The sequence below is a fragment of the Nelumbo lutea genome, chromosome 2, assembly GCF_056320005.1.
Source record: "Nelumbo lutea isolate HS-2025 chromosome 2, American lotus-T2T, whole genome shotgun sequence".
Classification (NCBI taxonomy): Eukaryota; Viridiplantae; Streptophyta; class Magnoliopsida; order Proteales; family Nelumbonaceae; genus Nelumbo; species Nelumbo lutea.
The window spans coordinates 17,393,408-17,411,433 of NC_142685.1; the positions used below are offsets into that span (position 1 = coordinate 17,393,408).

Genomic DNA, 18,026 nt, shown 5'->3' on the forward strand with positions numbered 1-18,026 from the left:
CTCGACACTGTACTGTGTGCTTGTGCTTACCACTGATTAATGCAATACAAGTAGCCTTTTGCTAACTCGTGTGCCATCTTGTTGCCTTTGTGTGTGTGTTTGCTTTGTTTCGTAGGCTTATTCGCCCATCTCGAGTGCCGCACGGGGCCCCAACGATTACCCCCGTAACAACCGGGCAGTTCACCACCAGGCAGTTCGCCCCCAGGCAGTTCTCCACCGAGCAGTTCGCCAGTAGGCAGTTCACTACCAAGTAGCTCATCACTAAGGCACGCCACCACCGAGTCAAATAACAAGGTATTTAGCCAAAAAATTTTACATCACAAAACATTGATACGTGGCCGAAAACGGTTACATCAGAAACTAAATGAGCATAAGTTTTTTTGGATCCTTTCAAGATATGGTCTTTTTTGTGTTTCGTTGGTGCCATCAAAATTGATGCCCACCATTCCAATATTTGATGTAGTTTCACTTCACGTAGCATATCTGGATTGATTCCCACCTGAGTTTGGATCCACACTGATTGAGCTAATGTACGTTCAAAAAGATAGGTCTTCATGTCTCCACTCCTTGGTAGACGCTACAATATTCTTCCTCCACGTTCATTTACCTAACTTCAAATAGTTGGTGGAATAAGGCCTTATGGATTTGAGGTGCAATTTTCATCATCATATCTATAAAAAAATGTAATGATGCTGTTAGCCTTCCGTAAACTATATATAGACAAAATAGTCCTTGAACTATTTTGGTTCTTTATGAAAAAAAGAAACAATAGTACAAAATAAGGTATTGTTTGTGAGCCTGGATATCTACCGGTTACCTGTTATCCAATTTTTTTTTAAAGCAAAAGAAAAAGAAAAAGAAAAAGGAAAAAAAAAGTATATACTGGTTACCTATTAGTTGGATACATTGCTGAATTTGTATTACATGCTTAAATTCAAAATATAATTTGTATTTATATGTTTAAAGGTGCATTCCTGTTGAAGATGTCAACTGGCTCAATTGATAAGGCTTGAGATTTGGGATTGAATCCCACCTTTTGTGGGGTTCAGTGGGGTTCTGAGGTACCCCTTTGCCACCTCATTTACCAATTATAAAGGTAATGCAACAAGTCCTCATGAAAATAAGAATATGGCAACTGTTTCGTTTTGTCAAAATTGGATTTAGTACTTATAAGACCGTTTTCACACCATCTTCACAATCACTTGCGGGCTTACATTGAAAATATCTCTCCATGAAAAAAAGCATACAAATATAGAGATATTCTTAATATAGGCTGTAAAAGGCTATGATGACGATATGAACACGGTCTTGTGAGAATTGAATCCGATATCCATTTGTTGACGAAAGTAAAACTCTCAGGACTCCCCCAGTCCCCAAGAGAAATTATTTTAAAGAAAATGAATTTGGAGGTTGGAGTTTTATCTCGGTTCAAACTTCAAAGTTCTTTTTTTCTTTTAATTTTTTGATATAAAATGGCTCAAAGTTTAACTTCTCCAAATAGTGCTGGTGAGTCCCAATAAATTTTGGGCTTTATTTCGGCTCAAAGTTTTCTTTTTTCCTTTTAATTTTTTTTTATATAAAACTTGACTCGAAGTTTAACTCTCCTAAAGTTTAATTTCTATCTTTGACCTTACTTCCAATTGGTGAATTCCAAGTTTTTGTTTGTCTAGAATTTTAAATCTCTCTCTCTCCAAATGTTAAAGGTTAGCAGGTGGGGTATATGATTGTATGTCGCATGAGCCTGGCTGCACAAACTCACTCCCCACCCACCATGGGAGAAAGGAAAGCAAGGAAAAGCAGAAAAGATAAAGAGAACCAAAGTACCCATACTAAAGTAAATCGGGTTTTATTTCGTTTATTTTGATAAACTTTTTGTTAATAACTAATAACTCCAAATGATATTTTTGAAATTGTCCCGCGAAGCAAATTAGTTTTGTTTTTCTCATAAGCAAAAGCAATTCCTTTTTTAACTCTTCCTATAATTTGAAAAGCTAGTTTCCGAAGCAAAGTTTTATACGAGCGATACTACTTGACCATTTACTTTGGTGCAATTAAATGTAAAGCCCACAGATTCATAAATGAAGCCGAAACAAAAATTAAGTGTGGACTCTGTTCATGTCTTGTCGTGAGGTATGCAATTTTGCATCTCAGAAAGGGCCAAATCTGCTATTAAAAGCCACAAATATCTTTATCAGTCCATTGAACCTAAGGGTGCAATTAAGTTGGGCGGGTTGGGGCGGGTTTATGATCAATTTGGGCCTGATCCTAAAATTTGGATTAAGGCTTAAGTCCAGATCGAGTTCGAGGTCTAGTCCGATTTTTTTAACCCGAGTCTAACCTGCATTGTAATTTGATGAATTCAAGTTGGAATTAGGACCGGGTTAGGTTTGGATTGGTCAATAAATCTATTCTAAAATTATATATATATATATATATATATATATATATATATATATATATGTGTGTGTGTGTGTGCGTGTATGTGTATTTATGCAAACATGTATACATACATATATATATATATATGTATAGTTAAACCGGGTCTAGACTACTTAAGGATTAGGTCCAAATTTTATTTGAAAAATAAAAAAGCCCAATTTCTTAGACCCGATTCCAACCCGTATAAAATTTCGAATTAGACTGATTTAGATTCAGATTGGGCCCACCCAAATTGCATCCGTCACTGAAGATCGGTTAATAAGTTCATTTAGAGGACTCAATAATGACTGAGCCAGGCGGTTGTGGGGCGTCCTAGGCGTGCAACGGTGCGAGAGAGGACAAAAGAAAGGGTGGGAGAAGTTGGTCACATCAGAGAGGGACCGTTATGTTGTATTGGTTGAGCTGGACCCATTATTAGGTTGCTTCCAACAGAGAGAAGGATGCAAGCTCCCACGCTTTGAGAAATTTATAAATTAAGCTACTACTGGTGAAATTTAATAGCTCTGGGATTAGAATCTCTTACCATGCATGGTCCTCCTCGTTACGTACTATATATTACTGAATGGAGCCTGTTATTATTGTTTTCATCTAATACATCTATTTATCTATCTATCTATATAATCAAATGGATGATAATATATATAATTAAATGGTTTCCATCATCATTTATGACAAATTGTAATTCCAAATCAGTAATCGTGGCTTACACCAATAGAATTGTTCCAATCTGATGATGATTGCCAGTGACATTCTCATACTTTGTTCTTTCACTTTGTGGGGTTTTAGGGGGTAAAGAAACAGAAGACAGCAACAAAAAGAAGATGATGGTGGGAACAAAACACTGGAGAAAAAAGAAGAAGGCGAGGCCCAAAGATATGTGAGATGGTTGGTTGGGAAAGCTAGAGAAAGATAAAAAAAGAGGGTGAAGTCTCTTGCTTTGACCTTATTCCCTTATTTTAATTGAGCAACTACTTTTAATTAATCAAATTTGGGTAATCGTAATTAAGTGTGGCTTTTTAACCCTTGGATTGATATATACTAGATGGAGATCATATTAAAGCCCATACATGGTGGGATATTTTTGCAAAGTAGATTCTAGTCGATTGAAAGGACTAGTGTGACTCTTAATTGGTGGGTTGAGTTTCTGTGGGTCCAGAGCATTAAGGATGTTTAGTTGATGTCTAGGGACCACATCATACCATGTTTCGTTCAATGAGAGGATTAAGACCCACCATTAGAAAGAATTAACAAATAATCTCCATATTGCTTTTGCACTGTCAACAGTGAAAAGGTAGTGTGATAATCAAACCTCAAGCTGACTTTTAGTTCAATTAACCTCTAAGAGTGAACCCATAAACTGTTGGTCCCACTCCTATCAGATATTAATATATTAATTATTGAGATTAGTGTTTGAAAGAGAAAAGAATATCGCATTAACTGATGTTTGGCTAAAAACATTGGTGTGTTTATATTTCGTTGGTGACCACGGATGCAGGAAACTTTAAGTTGATATTAGACATGTGGCAAGTTAGATACTGTTGGAGAGGTTCAAGCCTTTGCAATTGTGCGTGTAATGTGTATGTGTTTTTAATTTTTTGCGAAAAATTAATTGTTCATATTTAAGTATACACGGAAAATAGTTTATTAAATACTTAGAAACTCTTAAATAGTTGAGTTATTGAGTTTAATTCATTTTGGTTTAGATCTCACTTTGCTCTATTTATTTTGGGTCCGGATTTATTGGAGACAAAATCATATACAACGGGCTGGGCAATCTTTCATAAGTAAACATTATGCAAAAGGTGTGGATTTTATGAGACCCCATGTGTATAGAACACTAGTATGTTCATTCCTAATAGTTGCCTAGCCCGCTGTGCATGATTTTGCCTTCAGCGAATGCTGAATCTATTTATTTAGATAAAATTGGAATATGTATCAAATTTTCAGGATGTAAAGTTTACACCCAAAGACGCACAAATCAGATTCCTTTACCCCCTGTCTACTCAACAAAGAAAAGGCCTAAAGGTGTTTTCAAAACTAATAATGGAGAAAAGCTTACACCCAGTCCACTTTTACACTTGAAAGGAATGCAGCCTGAAAGAAAATTTTCATTTTATAAGACGTAAATATATAGATCATTGCATGGTTAATGGTTTTGAAAACGGGACTGAAAACTGGTCAGATAATCAGTTTCATTTTACTCTATATCGTTTTTTTTGGCAAAAAATCATTGATTTGATTAATAATCCGCTGATCCAAAAAATTGCACCATCGGCTTATCAATCCAGACAACAATTTTTGGTTATTTTTTATTTTTTTATTTTTTTAAGTTAGAACAGACTATCTATTTGAACCAGACGATTAGATCATTTGACTCGAAAACCGGTCCCAGAACGGTTCCACGTCCTGTCCGATTTAAAAAAAAAAAAAAAAAAACTTGTTCATTGGGAGATGGAGTTAAAAGTATAAAATGAATAGAACTCAAATTAATGACTATTCCTTTTGCCTTTTATACTTTCGCAATTTTCCTCCAATTCTATATTTAGCAGCAGATAGATGCTTTTTGCTTAGGGGCTGTTTGAAACAGCTGAAGTGGTTAAACTGCACGGCTTATTGTTTTATTTTTTAGTGAATAAGTTATTAAGAAAACTGTGAGCTTTCGAAACTGGATTAATTACTATAATAACCTCAAATACTTTATTGCTTAGGTATTTTATATAATTAAAAACAAAATAAGGGTTCGGCCACTTCAACTTTAACACCTACAGTGATGGAAAAAATCAACTCGCGCGAGAGTTGATAACCAACGAGGGGGAGAGAGAGCACAAAGTCATAACTCATAAAGCCATATTGGGAACAGAAAATCTCCTCTCTCAGGTGGGATCTATGATTCTATATTTCTATTCAGTATGAAGCCCAATCAAAGCCACGTGGATTGATGCAATTTTTTTCCCTACCTACAGGCTACAGCATAAAAGTACTTCCCATGCAAAAACTTATCCAAACAACTTCTTAGTTATCAAATTTTTGTTTGGTTTTCTTCTCTTTTCGTTGCCCATCATACGGCCTAAATCAAGATGAACATGAATTGATTAGTGGAGAACAGGTTAGCATCCATCATTCACAATGGGACATCGCTCCAGGGCTCCCGGCTGCATTTCATCATTTAAAACTAAAAAATAACAACAATATTTTTAATCACATTTTAAAATAATAATTAACACACAGGGAGAGAGAAAGAGAAAGAGCGGTTTATTTTAATACGGAGGGGAACTTTTTCTCCAGACTCCAGTTGAGTTGACAGATCGCAGAGCCCACAAACAGCATAACCATCCAATCGCAGCCGAACACCTTCAACTTAGCTCTCTTTATTTCTTTCTCTATCTCTCTCTCTAAGCCCCTTCTCTCCTCTGTAGCCTCTCTGTAGAGTTTGTAGGTATCTCTTCCAACGAGGAGGTGAGAGCTGGCCAATTTGATCCATTCTTTCACGCTTGTTGTCTACACTTGCTTTTCTTTTTCTTTCTTCTCTTTTCTTTGTTGCTCTAGCCTCAAGGAAAAGGAAGAAAGAACTGAGCTTTCCCACCTTTTTCTGTTTCGATAATTCAGATTGTCCTCTGTTCTCACAGTTTTCTCAGTTGGGTTTCTGGGGTTGCTCTTGTGCTCATCTGGGGCTGGTTTCCGTAGCTTTTATTGCTTCTTTTTTTGTTAAATTGGTTTGGTGGGAGAGTGGATTTAAAGTTGCCAAGGCAATTTCGCTTCAAATTTCTCGAACTTTTGTAATTCATAATTTGGAATCTATTTCATTTTAATTTGAGTGTTTCAGATCTGATGGGCGGCCTTAGGGTTTATTTATGACCAGTAAAGATCTGTACTTTCTTTATTCAAATAATTTTTCTTTCGGATTTTCGTCGATTTTGGAAAGTGGGTCTTTTCTAGATTCTTCGGGTTATGCTTCCATAAAAAAGGTATTCGGATTCCCTGCAAATGCTTCATGATTTAAAGCCTGTTTTCTCGTCTTAAAACCCCCACCTCTGCATTTCCTCTCTGGGTTCTCCCTCCTTTGCTCTCTACTTCTCTGTTCCATCGAAATCAAAATCTCGAACCTATTCTCCGGAATCGAATTATCAAACTGTAGCAAACTCAAGGACTTTCCTCTTTCCGTGGAAGGAGAGAGAGGGAGGCTGACTGGCCCCCCGCGAATTCTGAGATTATTATTAATTTTTTCATCGGATTGGTATGAGCTGTAATTCTGTGCTGTAACTGTAATTCGGAAACGATGAGATCGGGAATGGAAATTCTCTCTCCGGCTTCCTATCATCATACCAACTCGAATTGGTTTCTTCATGAGAGAAAGAGCAGGGCATGGACCCATGAAGAGAACAAGAGGTTTGAGGATGCTCTTGCGGTATATGATAAGGACACTCCTGATCGATGGATGAAGGTGGCGGCAATGATTCCAGGCAAGACCGTGGAGGACGTGATGAGGCAGTACAATGAATTGCTGGTCGACGTTGGCCATATAGAAGCTGGCCGGATCCCGATTCCTGGGTATCGCACCCCTTCTTTCACATTAGACTGGACCAACAATCGTGGGTTCGACGGGTTTAAGCAATCGTTTAGCCCCGGCGGCAGGAGAGCTACCTCCGGTCGGCCCTCCGATCAGGAGAGGAAGAAAGGGGTCCCATGGTCAGAAGATGAGCACAGGTAAGCTATCATGTCGTGTCTCTGAATTTTACCGTTTGACAGTTGTTGCAGGTTACTTGCTATGTCATGTTTAGAAAATCTTTAGTCTTGGAACTTCAGTTTTTCCTCCATGTCTGAGTTAAGCCTTGTAGCTTTGTGATTTTGGATTTTAACTCATGGCGTCTTCATTATTTCCCAGAGCCAGAGCTTACAACAAAGATGAATTCAATGAACGTTTAACTTGTTACTGTTTACGTGTCTGTACTTTTTGGCTGGCCTGTAACATGAACTCATTAATCTGATTGTTTGCAGTTAAACTTCTCTGCTCGTAGTCGTCGACCTGAAATTCTTTCTTTTGCCAGATTCTAGTTTCCTTTGAGCTACTGACTGAATTTGGTTTTCTGGGTTTTGGATGACCAACACAGGTTGTTTTTGTTGGGCCTTAAAAGGTATGGTAAGGGAGACTGGAGAAATATCTCGAGGAAATTCGTCGTCACTAGAACACCGACTCAAGTAGCTAGCCATGCCCAGAAGTACTTTATCAGGCAGCTTTCAGGAGGAAAAGATAAAAGGAGATCCAGCATCCACGACATCACAACTGTCAATATCACAGACACTAGACCTCCCTCACCGGACAATGATAGAGCCCCTTCACCGGATCATTCTATAGTGCTTCCCCAGCAATCTAATTTGGCTGTCACACCCAAAGTACAGTATGATTGGAGTCAGCCAAACAATGGGCCTGCCATGGTTTTCAACCAAACAAATGGTAACATGTTCATGTCACCTTCTTCTGGGGTAGCTTCTTATGGGCATAAACTACAAGGGCAACATCAACCAAGAGAAGCTTCTTATGGATATCACTTTGGACCTCAGCATTCAATATTTCAGTTGCAATCCTCACAATACCACCAGATAGCATGACTGTCTTTTGAGTTCTCAATGCTTTTGTCATGGTTTCTATGTGAATATGTGGATGTAGACTTGAAGTAGTTCATAGTATCAGAAAAATAGGAGATAAGATCATATATTGTGCTTTGAGTTTCAAAGCCCGAATCTTGAAACTGAGGGAGAGGATTCTTGAACACGGGTTTCTCTGTGTTGAAGATTTCATGTTGAATTTGAGGTGTCTTCTTTGGATCAGATATTCTAATATGGGGTTGAGGGAGATAGTAAGGAAATGCAGTCATTTGTAAATATGCCTTGATGTTATGTAAGAATTGACATTTTGGGGAATGGCATTCAAGCAGTAGATTTGATCAGATAATGGGTTGTCCAGTTATATGATCTGTTTTACTTTAGGATGCTTTCCTTCAAGATGAAGATTTCTATACAGAGAGATCTGTATCAGCGAGACAGTATCTGCGGTTCATGTTACTGTGATGAATGAAATTGCTCGAACCAGTGAGATAAGCTTCTTAGAGTTTAAACCAAAGGATTGATATATTCCAGGGATCATCTGCTTAAAACTAATGATAGGTAGAAAAGATTAGAAAATGGGTTTATTTTAAAGTTGTTAATATTATTAGTTCCATCATCAAATATATTTGATTCCAAAGTACCACCAGTCCTAAACCTTTGTACCTCGTCTCCATTACTTTGAATTATATTATTCCTTTCTTGTTCTCTATTCCTTGAGCAATTAAATCCTTCGCAGGTTTGGTTATCCAATTTTTTTCAACTCTAAATTTGGGAAAACCAAAACTAAAGCTTCTGCATCTGCATCTGCAGACGGACATGAAACCAGTAACCAAACTAATAAAATTCTCTGATGAGTTTCAAGGATTTGCAGCATTGGAGACCAAAGTATGGTCCATGGCATGGAACCATCATGTCCATTTCATAGATAAAGAACCGAAGCAGTGTCAATCAGAACTCCATGTCATCAGTAGTTCAGTTCAACTTGGCCTAGTCACACACCACTCTCTTTGTTCCGTAGTAGTATCTGATATACTTAATTTAATTTGGGTAAATTACCTAATTCAGGATTTGTGCCTCCCAAATCCAATATGGCCTAGTTGACTGAGCTTGATCACCTGACCTTAGTAGAGGCTGAGTCATATATTCCACTAGCGTCGGCATCTCATGCTTCAATCGTCTCCTTTTTTCCCTGTTCCCTACTTATTTTTTCACGAGGGCATGTTGGCTTAGAGGAAGATCCTAATCCTAATTCCTAAGTGGGTATTGGTGGTCTAATGAAATAAACCCAAGAGAATGCATGAAACAGTGAAAATATCGCTATCCCATCTGATATTGCCAATGTTATGTATTCCACATCTCCTGCAATCCTTTCTCCATTATCCCTTCGTCTTTAGATAATTTTCTCTCCTTTTCCCGTCGGCAGTCTGTGTATCCGGAAGGTACGGAAACCACCAACTAAACTAACAAGAAAGGTTTCAAGTGTGCTGCTGCTGCTTCCAGATATTTTTGCTAGCATTATGGCTTTTATCTAAGGATTAGGGTCCTTGCTTTTCGCTATGCAGGAAACAAATCTTCTATCAACTTTCCTTCATCAAGGTGGCTGATGTATGTTGGAGCTTGAAGCTGGGGTTTCAAGATTCTCTCTCTTTATGTTTGGGAATTAATGGAGTGCGATCTGGCCAGTTTTAGTTGTCAACGAATTCGCCTCTAAGCTAGAGCGTTGGGGAGCCTGAAACGGGAAAGATGAGGGAATTCCGGGGGGAATCCGGTGTGATAACTCCGAAGTTTAAGTCAGTAATCTCTCAAAGGCAAAATGTAGACCAGATAGCGCAAAGTTCACATACCTTATTTGTTGGGGGCAGGGGGCTCTTATAATCACTTCGCGCACTCGCTCCGAGTCCCTTGTCAGGTCGGGTATGATTACCCTTACGTCTGTCAATTCGGTCGTCGTCCTTTCTGCTGGGACAGAACTGCCACTGCCTAACTGTCTCTCTAACTAGAGATGGCGGTGTCAGGTGGCGGTGGCAGGTGGCCGTTTAGAGTGCGGCCGTCAAGCGTCAGATCCCAAGTCAGTCAAGTGCGGCGCCCTCGGGAACGGACTTCCTCAGTGTCAGGCATAGTACGGTTTGTTTGGTTTTGGTGCCCTGAAAGTGATGTGGAGTGGTGAGCGAGGCGAAGTCTTGAGTTCGGAGGTATGTATAGGGCAGGTCAGTTCGGCGAGGGGTATCCCGAGCTGTTACAAGGCAGGCCAGTTCGGCGAGGTGTATCCGGAGCTGTTACAAGGTAGGTCAGTTCGGCGAGGTATGTCCCGAACTGTTGCAAGGTAGGTCAGTTCGGCGAGGTATGTGCCAAACTGTTGCAAGGCAGGCCAGTGGATTACTTTCCGGTTTGGGGCCAAGGGTGAGTTTGGGCCCCTAGTAGGGAGTTTGGTCCACTGGTTTCTCCCCTTGGTGAAAACACCTTAGGCTTGCTTTTGTGCCGAGCTGTTGCTTTTGCCACATGTCGCATAGCTGTGAGGTCGGGCCAAATCATCCTTCATCATTTGGCCCCCACTCCTCGCGCCAAGGGTCTTGCCATGGTGCGGGGAGTTTTGCGGGGTGGTAAGTGGATTTGTCCCGTCCTTCGAATCTTGATTGCGCGAGTTGCCTTTGCCAGGGTTCTTCGGTTCCGAGAAGGCGGGAAACGTGCCTACTGCTCATAAATGTTGATGGTCGTGACAGCGCGCGTTTTAAATTTCAGAAATTCGCGCTGCTGGAACGTGACAGCAGGTCATTTAAATTTGAAAAAAGCGCGCCTTTGCCGTTTTGAAGGGACGTGCGCTAGCGGTTTTTGTCAGTTGTAGGGGGGACGTGCGGCGCGGTCAATTTCAGAAAGACGTGCGCTGATGTTTCTCTCTTTTCGGAAAGACGTGCCCAATCACATCTCGACCTTATGGGACGTGCTGTCAGCGCGAATGTGGGCCGCCGGATCGTCTTTGAACTGCACGGTCGGTTCTTGGTTACTGTAGCTATAAATAGTGGGGGACCCCAGTCGATTTGTCACTTTTGCGGTTTGCCTATTGAGCTTGCGTCCAACTTTTCAGCTCACGTCCAAGTTTTTCAGCTCGCGTCCAAGTTTTTTCAGCTCGCGTCTAGGCTGGTTACTTAGCCTCCAAGGTTTTTTGTCTTGTTCCCGTCTCCGAAACCTTCAAAACTTTCTTCCGGTGAGTACTTTCCTGAATCCACCTATTTTCCTCGATGTCTAGCTTTGATAGCTTAGATGACTCTTCAAGTAGGACTGATGTAGGTTCTACAAACCGAGTCATATCCCCCGACTGCCTTAGTGATCCCGAGGTGGAACTTGAGGATGACTATGAACCCGTAGGCCGAGCCGCTTCGGGCAGTTTGGCATCTACCTCTCGCCAAGGTCGGATGCTAGATAGGTTTGGTCCCTCAACCATGACACCCGAGGGGCTCCAATCTATACTCATGTCTTACAATCTGCCTGGGGGGTATACATATTTCATTCCCTCGGGTAGTTTTCCCTGGGAACACGGTCCTGACGAGATCGTGATTTTTCGAGAGCAGCTCGCCGCGGGGCTGCGACTGCCTTTCCACCCCCTTTTAGTTGAAGTCATAAACCACTTTGTCGTTACCATTGGCCAGCTTCACCCGAACTCTATTCGGAACCTAGTGGGGACAGTCTCCCTTTTCTGCGAGCAGAATTTTCCTTTAGACTTGGAGATATTCTCCTCCATCTTGATGCTTAAGAGACAAGCGGGTTCTCTTCCTAGGGGAAGACGGGCGTATTACCTTTCTCCTCACCCTGGCTTTAAGCTTTTGCACGATCTTCCTAATAAGGTCCCGGCATGGAAGTGGGACTACTTCGGCGTGAGAAGTGCGCAAGGATGGCCCTTTCAGACCGGGTGGGGTGAGGTCGCTCCTGATTCTGGTGTCACTCTCGACAAAGAGACGGTGAAGGGCCTCCGGCAATGAGCACGGCAAGGTTTAAAGTGTCATGAGTACTTGACGGAGGCCAAGCTTATTGCGGTCGGCCTGAGTTCGGGTAGGTTTCTAGTTCTGCGATTTCTTGCTTGCTTTTTTCCTTCATTTTTTCTAATGTCAAACTCGTTTCTACAGTTGTGATGGATGTGGAGAGAACTCGTGGGGGGCGCCTGTTCCAGGGCATGAAGAGGAGGAAGCGGGTCGCCAAGCGAACTCGTACCGAGCTGCCCCTGGATGAGGAGCCTCAAGTTCCAGGCCACACGCCGGAGGATCTGCCGAGGGAGCCCGAGGTGACTCCGCCGATGTATGAAACTATCGGGGTGCCTTACGCTGAGACCACTCATACGGGTGCTCCTGCATACTCCAGTGCTCCTGCTAACTCTAGGTCCGCTCATACGCGAGCTGGGCCCTCGGGCTCAGGAGCTCAAGGGGAGTTCAGGAGCGTGTTGACGCCGAACTATGCTCTTCAGAAGAGTAGAGATGCTACTTTCCCCGAGGAGATCGCGGTGTGGACCGATCTTCCTTTGAATCAGGTCGCCTGCCGCGCCGTAACACACGCTATGGTGGTAAGTCAGATTTCGTCTGCCTTCATTTTCTATCGCTTTTGCTGTTGTTGCTCACTTGTTTCTTTTGGTAGGTGAATTCTTCAATTCACGCCTTAGCGGCCCAAATGGAGAGGAGCTCGCAACAGGCGCGAGTTGCTGAGGCTGCCGCCCATGCTGCTGAAGAGGATTTCCGTGCCATCGAGGCGAATACCCGAGCCGCTGAGGCGGCTGCTTATGCTGCCGAAGAAGCTGCTCGCGTTGCCATGGCCAGGCAGGCGATGTCTCAGCGTGATGCCGAGGCCATGGGGGTAGTCATCAAACACATGGCGGACTTGAAGTTGGACTTGCAGCATCAAGTCGAATATTTCCAGGAGGACATCAGGGAGAAGACGCAGATTTTTTCCTAAGGCATTGAAGACGCCAAGAAGAAGGCTGTTGAAGACTATATTGCCTCTTCGCGTTTTGACGATCTGATGGTGGATTCTTACAGAAGGGGGTTCAAGCTGAGCCGGTGGATGATCCGGAACACGTACCCCGACCTCGATGTTAGTGCCATATCCACTTTGCGTATAACTCATGAGATGGCCAATGCTGCCGATGGCGAGCCGGACTCTAAAGGAGAGGCAGGGCCTTCGGGTGTTGTTGAAGTGCCTTCTGATGGCGAAGAAGTAGCTCCGGGCATGTAAAGATAATCTTTTTTTTTTGAAGTGCCTTCTGATGGCCAATGTACTCCTGTTTCTTGCAACGGAATAGATAAATCTTTTTGCCCGTGTTCCTTTTTCCCGAACCGATTCTTTGTCGAACTGATAATATGCCACTTGTTCGGGTTATTGTACTTCTGCGACCTGTTTTGCCGCGAACTGATTTTTTGCCGAGCTGATAATATGCCCGACTTTTCTTTGCTTGTTTACGCCGAGGTTCCTTTTGGCTCCGCATTGTGGCCCATAGGACCTTATAGCGATTTCGTCCACTTCGCTTGGCGGTTTATAGGTAGTATCGCCTTAAGTTCACGATGTTCCATGCTCGAGGTACTAGTTTTCCTTCCAAGGTTTCAAGCTCGTATGCCCCCCTGAGCGCTCTCTTTACTTTATAGGGCCCTTCTCAGTTTGGTCCAAGTTTGCCCACGTCGGGTTCGGGCACCATAATCTTACGAAGGACCAGGTCGCCGACTCAGAAGCTTCGTCGCTTTACTCTGGCATTGTAGTAGCGAGCTACCTGCTGCTGGTAGGCCGTTGTCCAGATGTGCGCGAGGTCCCTTACCTCATCCAGTAGGTCAAGGTTGGTACGTAACTCATCTTCGTTTGTCCGATCGCCGTATGTTTCTAGTCGCAATGTTGGTACTTCGATTTCCGTCGGGATAACTGTTTCAGTGCCGTAGGTGAGGTTGAAGGGGGTTTCTCTCGTGGCGGTTTTTTCTGTAGTTTGGTGAGCCCACAAGACACTTGGTATCTCTTCGGCCCACAGTCCCTTAGCACGATCCAAACGTGCTTTCAGTCCGCACAGGATGGCTTTGTTCATTACTTCCGTCTGACCATTTGCCTGCAGGTGCGCGACTGATGTGAAGTTTTGACGAATCCCCATGTTCTGGCACCACTCTTGGAATTTGATATCCTCGAACTGCTTGTCGTTGTCAGAAATTAGTATCCGAGGTAACCCGAAATGACATATTATGTTCTTCCAAAAGAAGTTTTGTATGTTTCGGGCCGTAACAGTTGCCAGAGGTTCGGCTTCTATCCACTTCGTGAAGTAATCTACTACAACAACTATGAATTTTCTTCCACCTGTTGCTGGCGGGAATGGCCCCAGGAGGTCAATGCCCCATTGTGCAAAGGGCCACGGGCTGACGAGGTATTTGATGTCGGAAGCAGGCTGATGGTGGATATTGGCGTGTTTTTTACACTTGTCGCATTTTGTGACGAGCTCGACAGCTTCTGCCTTCATCGTTGGCCAGTAGTATCCTTGTCGAAGTGCTTTTTGTGCGAGTGCTCTGCCCCCCCAAGTGTCCGCCGCACAGGCCTTCATGAGTGTCGCGGAGTATGAACTCGACTTCGGCAGGTCGTAGGAAACGCAAGTAGGGGAGCGTGTAGGACCGTCGGTATAACCGTTTGTTTATTATGACGTATTTGGCTGCCTGGCGCTGCACCCTCTTGGCCGCATTGCGTTCTGCCGGGAAGGTTCCGTCTATCAAGAAGCTCGCGAGTGGGTCGATCCAGCTCGGCTCTGCTTCGAGGACTGGAGCGGCCTCCTCTGCCCCCCCCCCCCCCGAGAGTACTAGGCCGAGGTAAATCCTTTATGTACACGGTTCTCATGTTGTTGTGACTTGTGCTGGCTAACCGGGACAGAGCGTCGGCCTCAGTGTTCTCTGACCTCGGGATTTGCCTGATGAAGTGTGACTGGAAGTTGAGTAGGGCCTCTTTTACTTTCGCCAAATATGCGATCATGGAGAGCTCGCGTGCTTCATACTCGCCCGTAGCTTGGTTGACCACGAGCAGGGAATCGCTGCAAATGACCAAGTGCTTTGCCTTTACCTTTTGCGCTAGGTTTAACCCGGCTATCAGTGCTTCATACTCTGCCTCGTTGTTGGATGTCACGAACTCAAAGCGTAGTGCGTATTCAAATTTTGTGCCTCCCGGGCCACATAAGACTATTCCAGCCCCGCTGCCTTGCTGGTTCGAGAAACCATCCACGTGAAGGATCCAGGGCTCCTCATCCCAATTCGCGTTTCGCCTGACCAGGAGAGATGCCACACTGGCTGCTACTTCACGGGGTTCAGACTCTATTGGCTCGGGAGCTCCGAGTTCGCCCGAACTGGGGACCTCGGGCTCAACCTGTAGGGCTTCGTGGTTGAAAGTGCACTCGGCGATAAAATCTGCCAAAGCTTGGGCCTTAATTGCGGTTCGTGGTTTGTACTGGAGATCGTACTCGTTGAGTTCGATGGCCCACTTCGTCAGCCTACCGGAGACCTCGGGCTTCAGCAAGACTTGTCTTAGGGGTTTGTCGGTTAAGACGACGACGGTGTGAGCTTGGAAGTACGGGCGGAGTTTCCGAGCTGATATCACCAGTGCGTAGGCAATTTTTTCTATTTGCGGGTACCTTGTTTCTGCTCCCTGCAGAATCTTACTAAGATAATTGACGGGCCACTGGACCCGATCTACTTGTTTTACTAATACCGAACTGACCACTTCGTCGCTCGCCGAGAGGTACAGTTTTAAGACCTCGCCCTCCTCGGGTCTGGCTAAGGTTGGTACGGTGGCGAGGTAAGTCTTTAGCTCGTCGAACGCGAGCTAGCAATCTCGGGTCCATTTGAACCATTTTCCTTTGATTGCCTTGAAGAAAGGTAGGCAGCGGTCTGCCGACTTCGACATGAAGCGGCTATGCGGTCGTTTAGCCTTTGAACTTCTTTTACTTTCCGATGTGGTCTCATGTCAAGGATGGCCTTTATTTTGTCCGGGTTGGCCTCAATACCGCGCCGGTTGACAATGTACCCTAGAAACTTACCCGAGGTGACACCGAAGACACACTTGTTTGGGTTTAGTCTCATGTTATATTGACGCAGAATTTGGAAGATAGAATCCAAGTCTCTTATTAATTCTCGCGAAAACTGTGTTTTGACGACCATGTCGTCTACATAACATTCGATTTCCGTGCCAATTAAAGGCCGAATAAGTTTATTTACAAGTCTTTGAAAGGTCGCACCAGCATTCTTTAGCCCGAAGGGCATGACCTTGTAACAGTACAGGCCGAACTCGGTAATGAAGCTGGTTTTTTCTTGGTCAGACTGGTCCATCTTAATCTGGTTGTAGCCTGAGTAGGCATCCAAGAAGTTTAGCAGCTCGTGTCCCGAGGTCGCGTCCACCAGGCAGTCAATTCGGGGCAGGGGAAGCAGTCTTTTGGGCAAGCTCGGTTCAGGTCGGTGTAGTCGACGCACATGCGCCACTTGTCGTTGGCTTTTTTCACCAGCACTGGGTTGGCTACCCAGCTCGGGTAATGAACTTCCCTTATGAAGTCCGCTGCGAGGAGCTTTTCGACTTCTTCGTCGACCGCCCTCCAGCGCTCCGGGGCTAAGTTGCGTTTCTTCTATCTAATGGGTCTGACTACAGGGTCAGTGTTAAGCTTGTGAGTTATAAGGCCGGGGTCAATACCGGGCATATCTGCCGCGGACCATGCAAAAATGTCTCAATTTTGGAGTAAGAAACTCACCAGTTCAGTTTGCAAAGGCTCATTGAAGGAGGCACCGATCTGTAGTGTTCGCGACGGATCTGTAGCAGAGGCAGGGACTGTGGCTGTTTCCTCAGTGGGCGAAGCTCGCTCCTCGCCCTACTCCGCAGGTCGCTCTAGTTTGAGATCGTCGGGTGCCTTGGTTTTTCCCTTCAGGGCGGCAACATAGCATTTGCGGGATTCAAGTTGGTCACCCCGCGCTACCCCCACACCGAAGTCCGTGGGGAACTTCATTGACAGATAATAGGTGGAGACCACTACACGCAGAATATGCGTAATTGGTCGCCCTATTATGGCGTTGTATGGGGAGGGGGTCGCGACCACCAGGAAATCGTGGTTGAGTCTTACCGCACACGGCAATGTGCCAACTTCCACAGGTACTGTTATTTTTCTCAAGGGCCTGACTTCCTCTCCGCTGAAGCCTACCAGAGGAGTGTGAGCGGGTTTCAAATCGATTTTCTGCAACTACAATTGGTCGAACGCTGATTTGAATAGTATGTCCGCCGAACTGCCTGAGTCTACCAGTATGCGCTTGACTTCGAAGTCGCTGATCCTTAGCTTTATGACGAGTGTGTCATTGTGGGGGTAGTGAACACCTCGCACGTCGTCTTCTGTAAAAAAGATCGGTTCTTCCTTCTTCGGCCTCTTGGGAGGGTTCTGCTCCTCTCGGGCTGCTTCGCGAACTGATGTCCTTGCTGCCGCCGAAGTGCATCCTGCCACCACCAAACCGCCCACTATCACATGGATGGTTCCCCGGACTGGCCTTTCTTCTGGGGGAGTTCGCTACAAGGCTTCAGCCGGTCTATTGCTCAGCTCGGGGACATCCTTCCCGTGTTCCCCTTGCCGACTTGCTTTATTGCTATTGTCACAATGTACAAAATTTCTTAAGTACCCGCGACGGATGAGTCCTTCTATCTCGTCGTGGAGATTATTACATTGCTCGGTGCTATGACCGTGATCTTTATGAAAACTACAATATAAATTTTTGTTCCTCTCGATGGGGTTGCTCTTCAGGCGAGGTGGGCACTTTACGTAAGGGACGTCCTTGATCGTCATCGGGATCTCGATCCGCCTTGTGTTCAATGGCGTGTAATCCGTCCGAACTGCTAAGGGAGCTCGGGACGGCTGGCTTGGCTTCGCCTCTCGGTTCTAGCCTCTTCTATCGCTGGGGTTGGAGGGTTGCTCGCCTTCTCTTTTTCTTTTTTCAACCCCGCCTTCGTTTCTCTGGTTTATCTCT

At 44.3% G+C, this 18,026-nt stretch overlaps 1 protein-coding gene across 1 annotated transcript; it reads left to right on the top strand.

Annotated features, from left to right (window-relative positions):
- The first annotated feature begins 5,678 nt into the window (after positions 1-5,678).
- Positions 5,679-8,535, top strand: LOC148868898 (transcription factor DIVARICATA-like). The gene is made up of 2 exons (XM_088971825.1): positions 5,679-7,143; positions 7,548-8,535. Exons 1-2 carry the CDS (start codon positions 6,716-6,718, stop codon positions 8,044-8,046), a joined length of 927 nt encoding a protein of 308 aa, XP_088827951.1. The 5' UTR covers positions 5,679-6,715; the 3' UTR covers positions 8,047-8,535.
- The last annotated feature ends 9,491 nt before the right edge of the window (positions 8,536-18,026 follow it).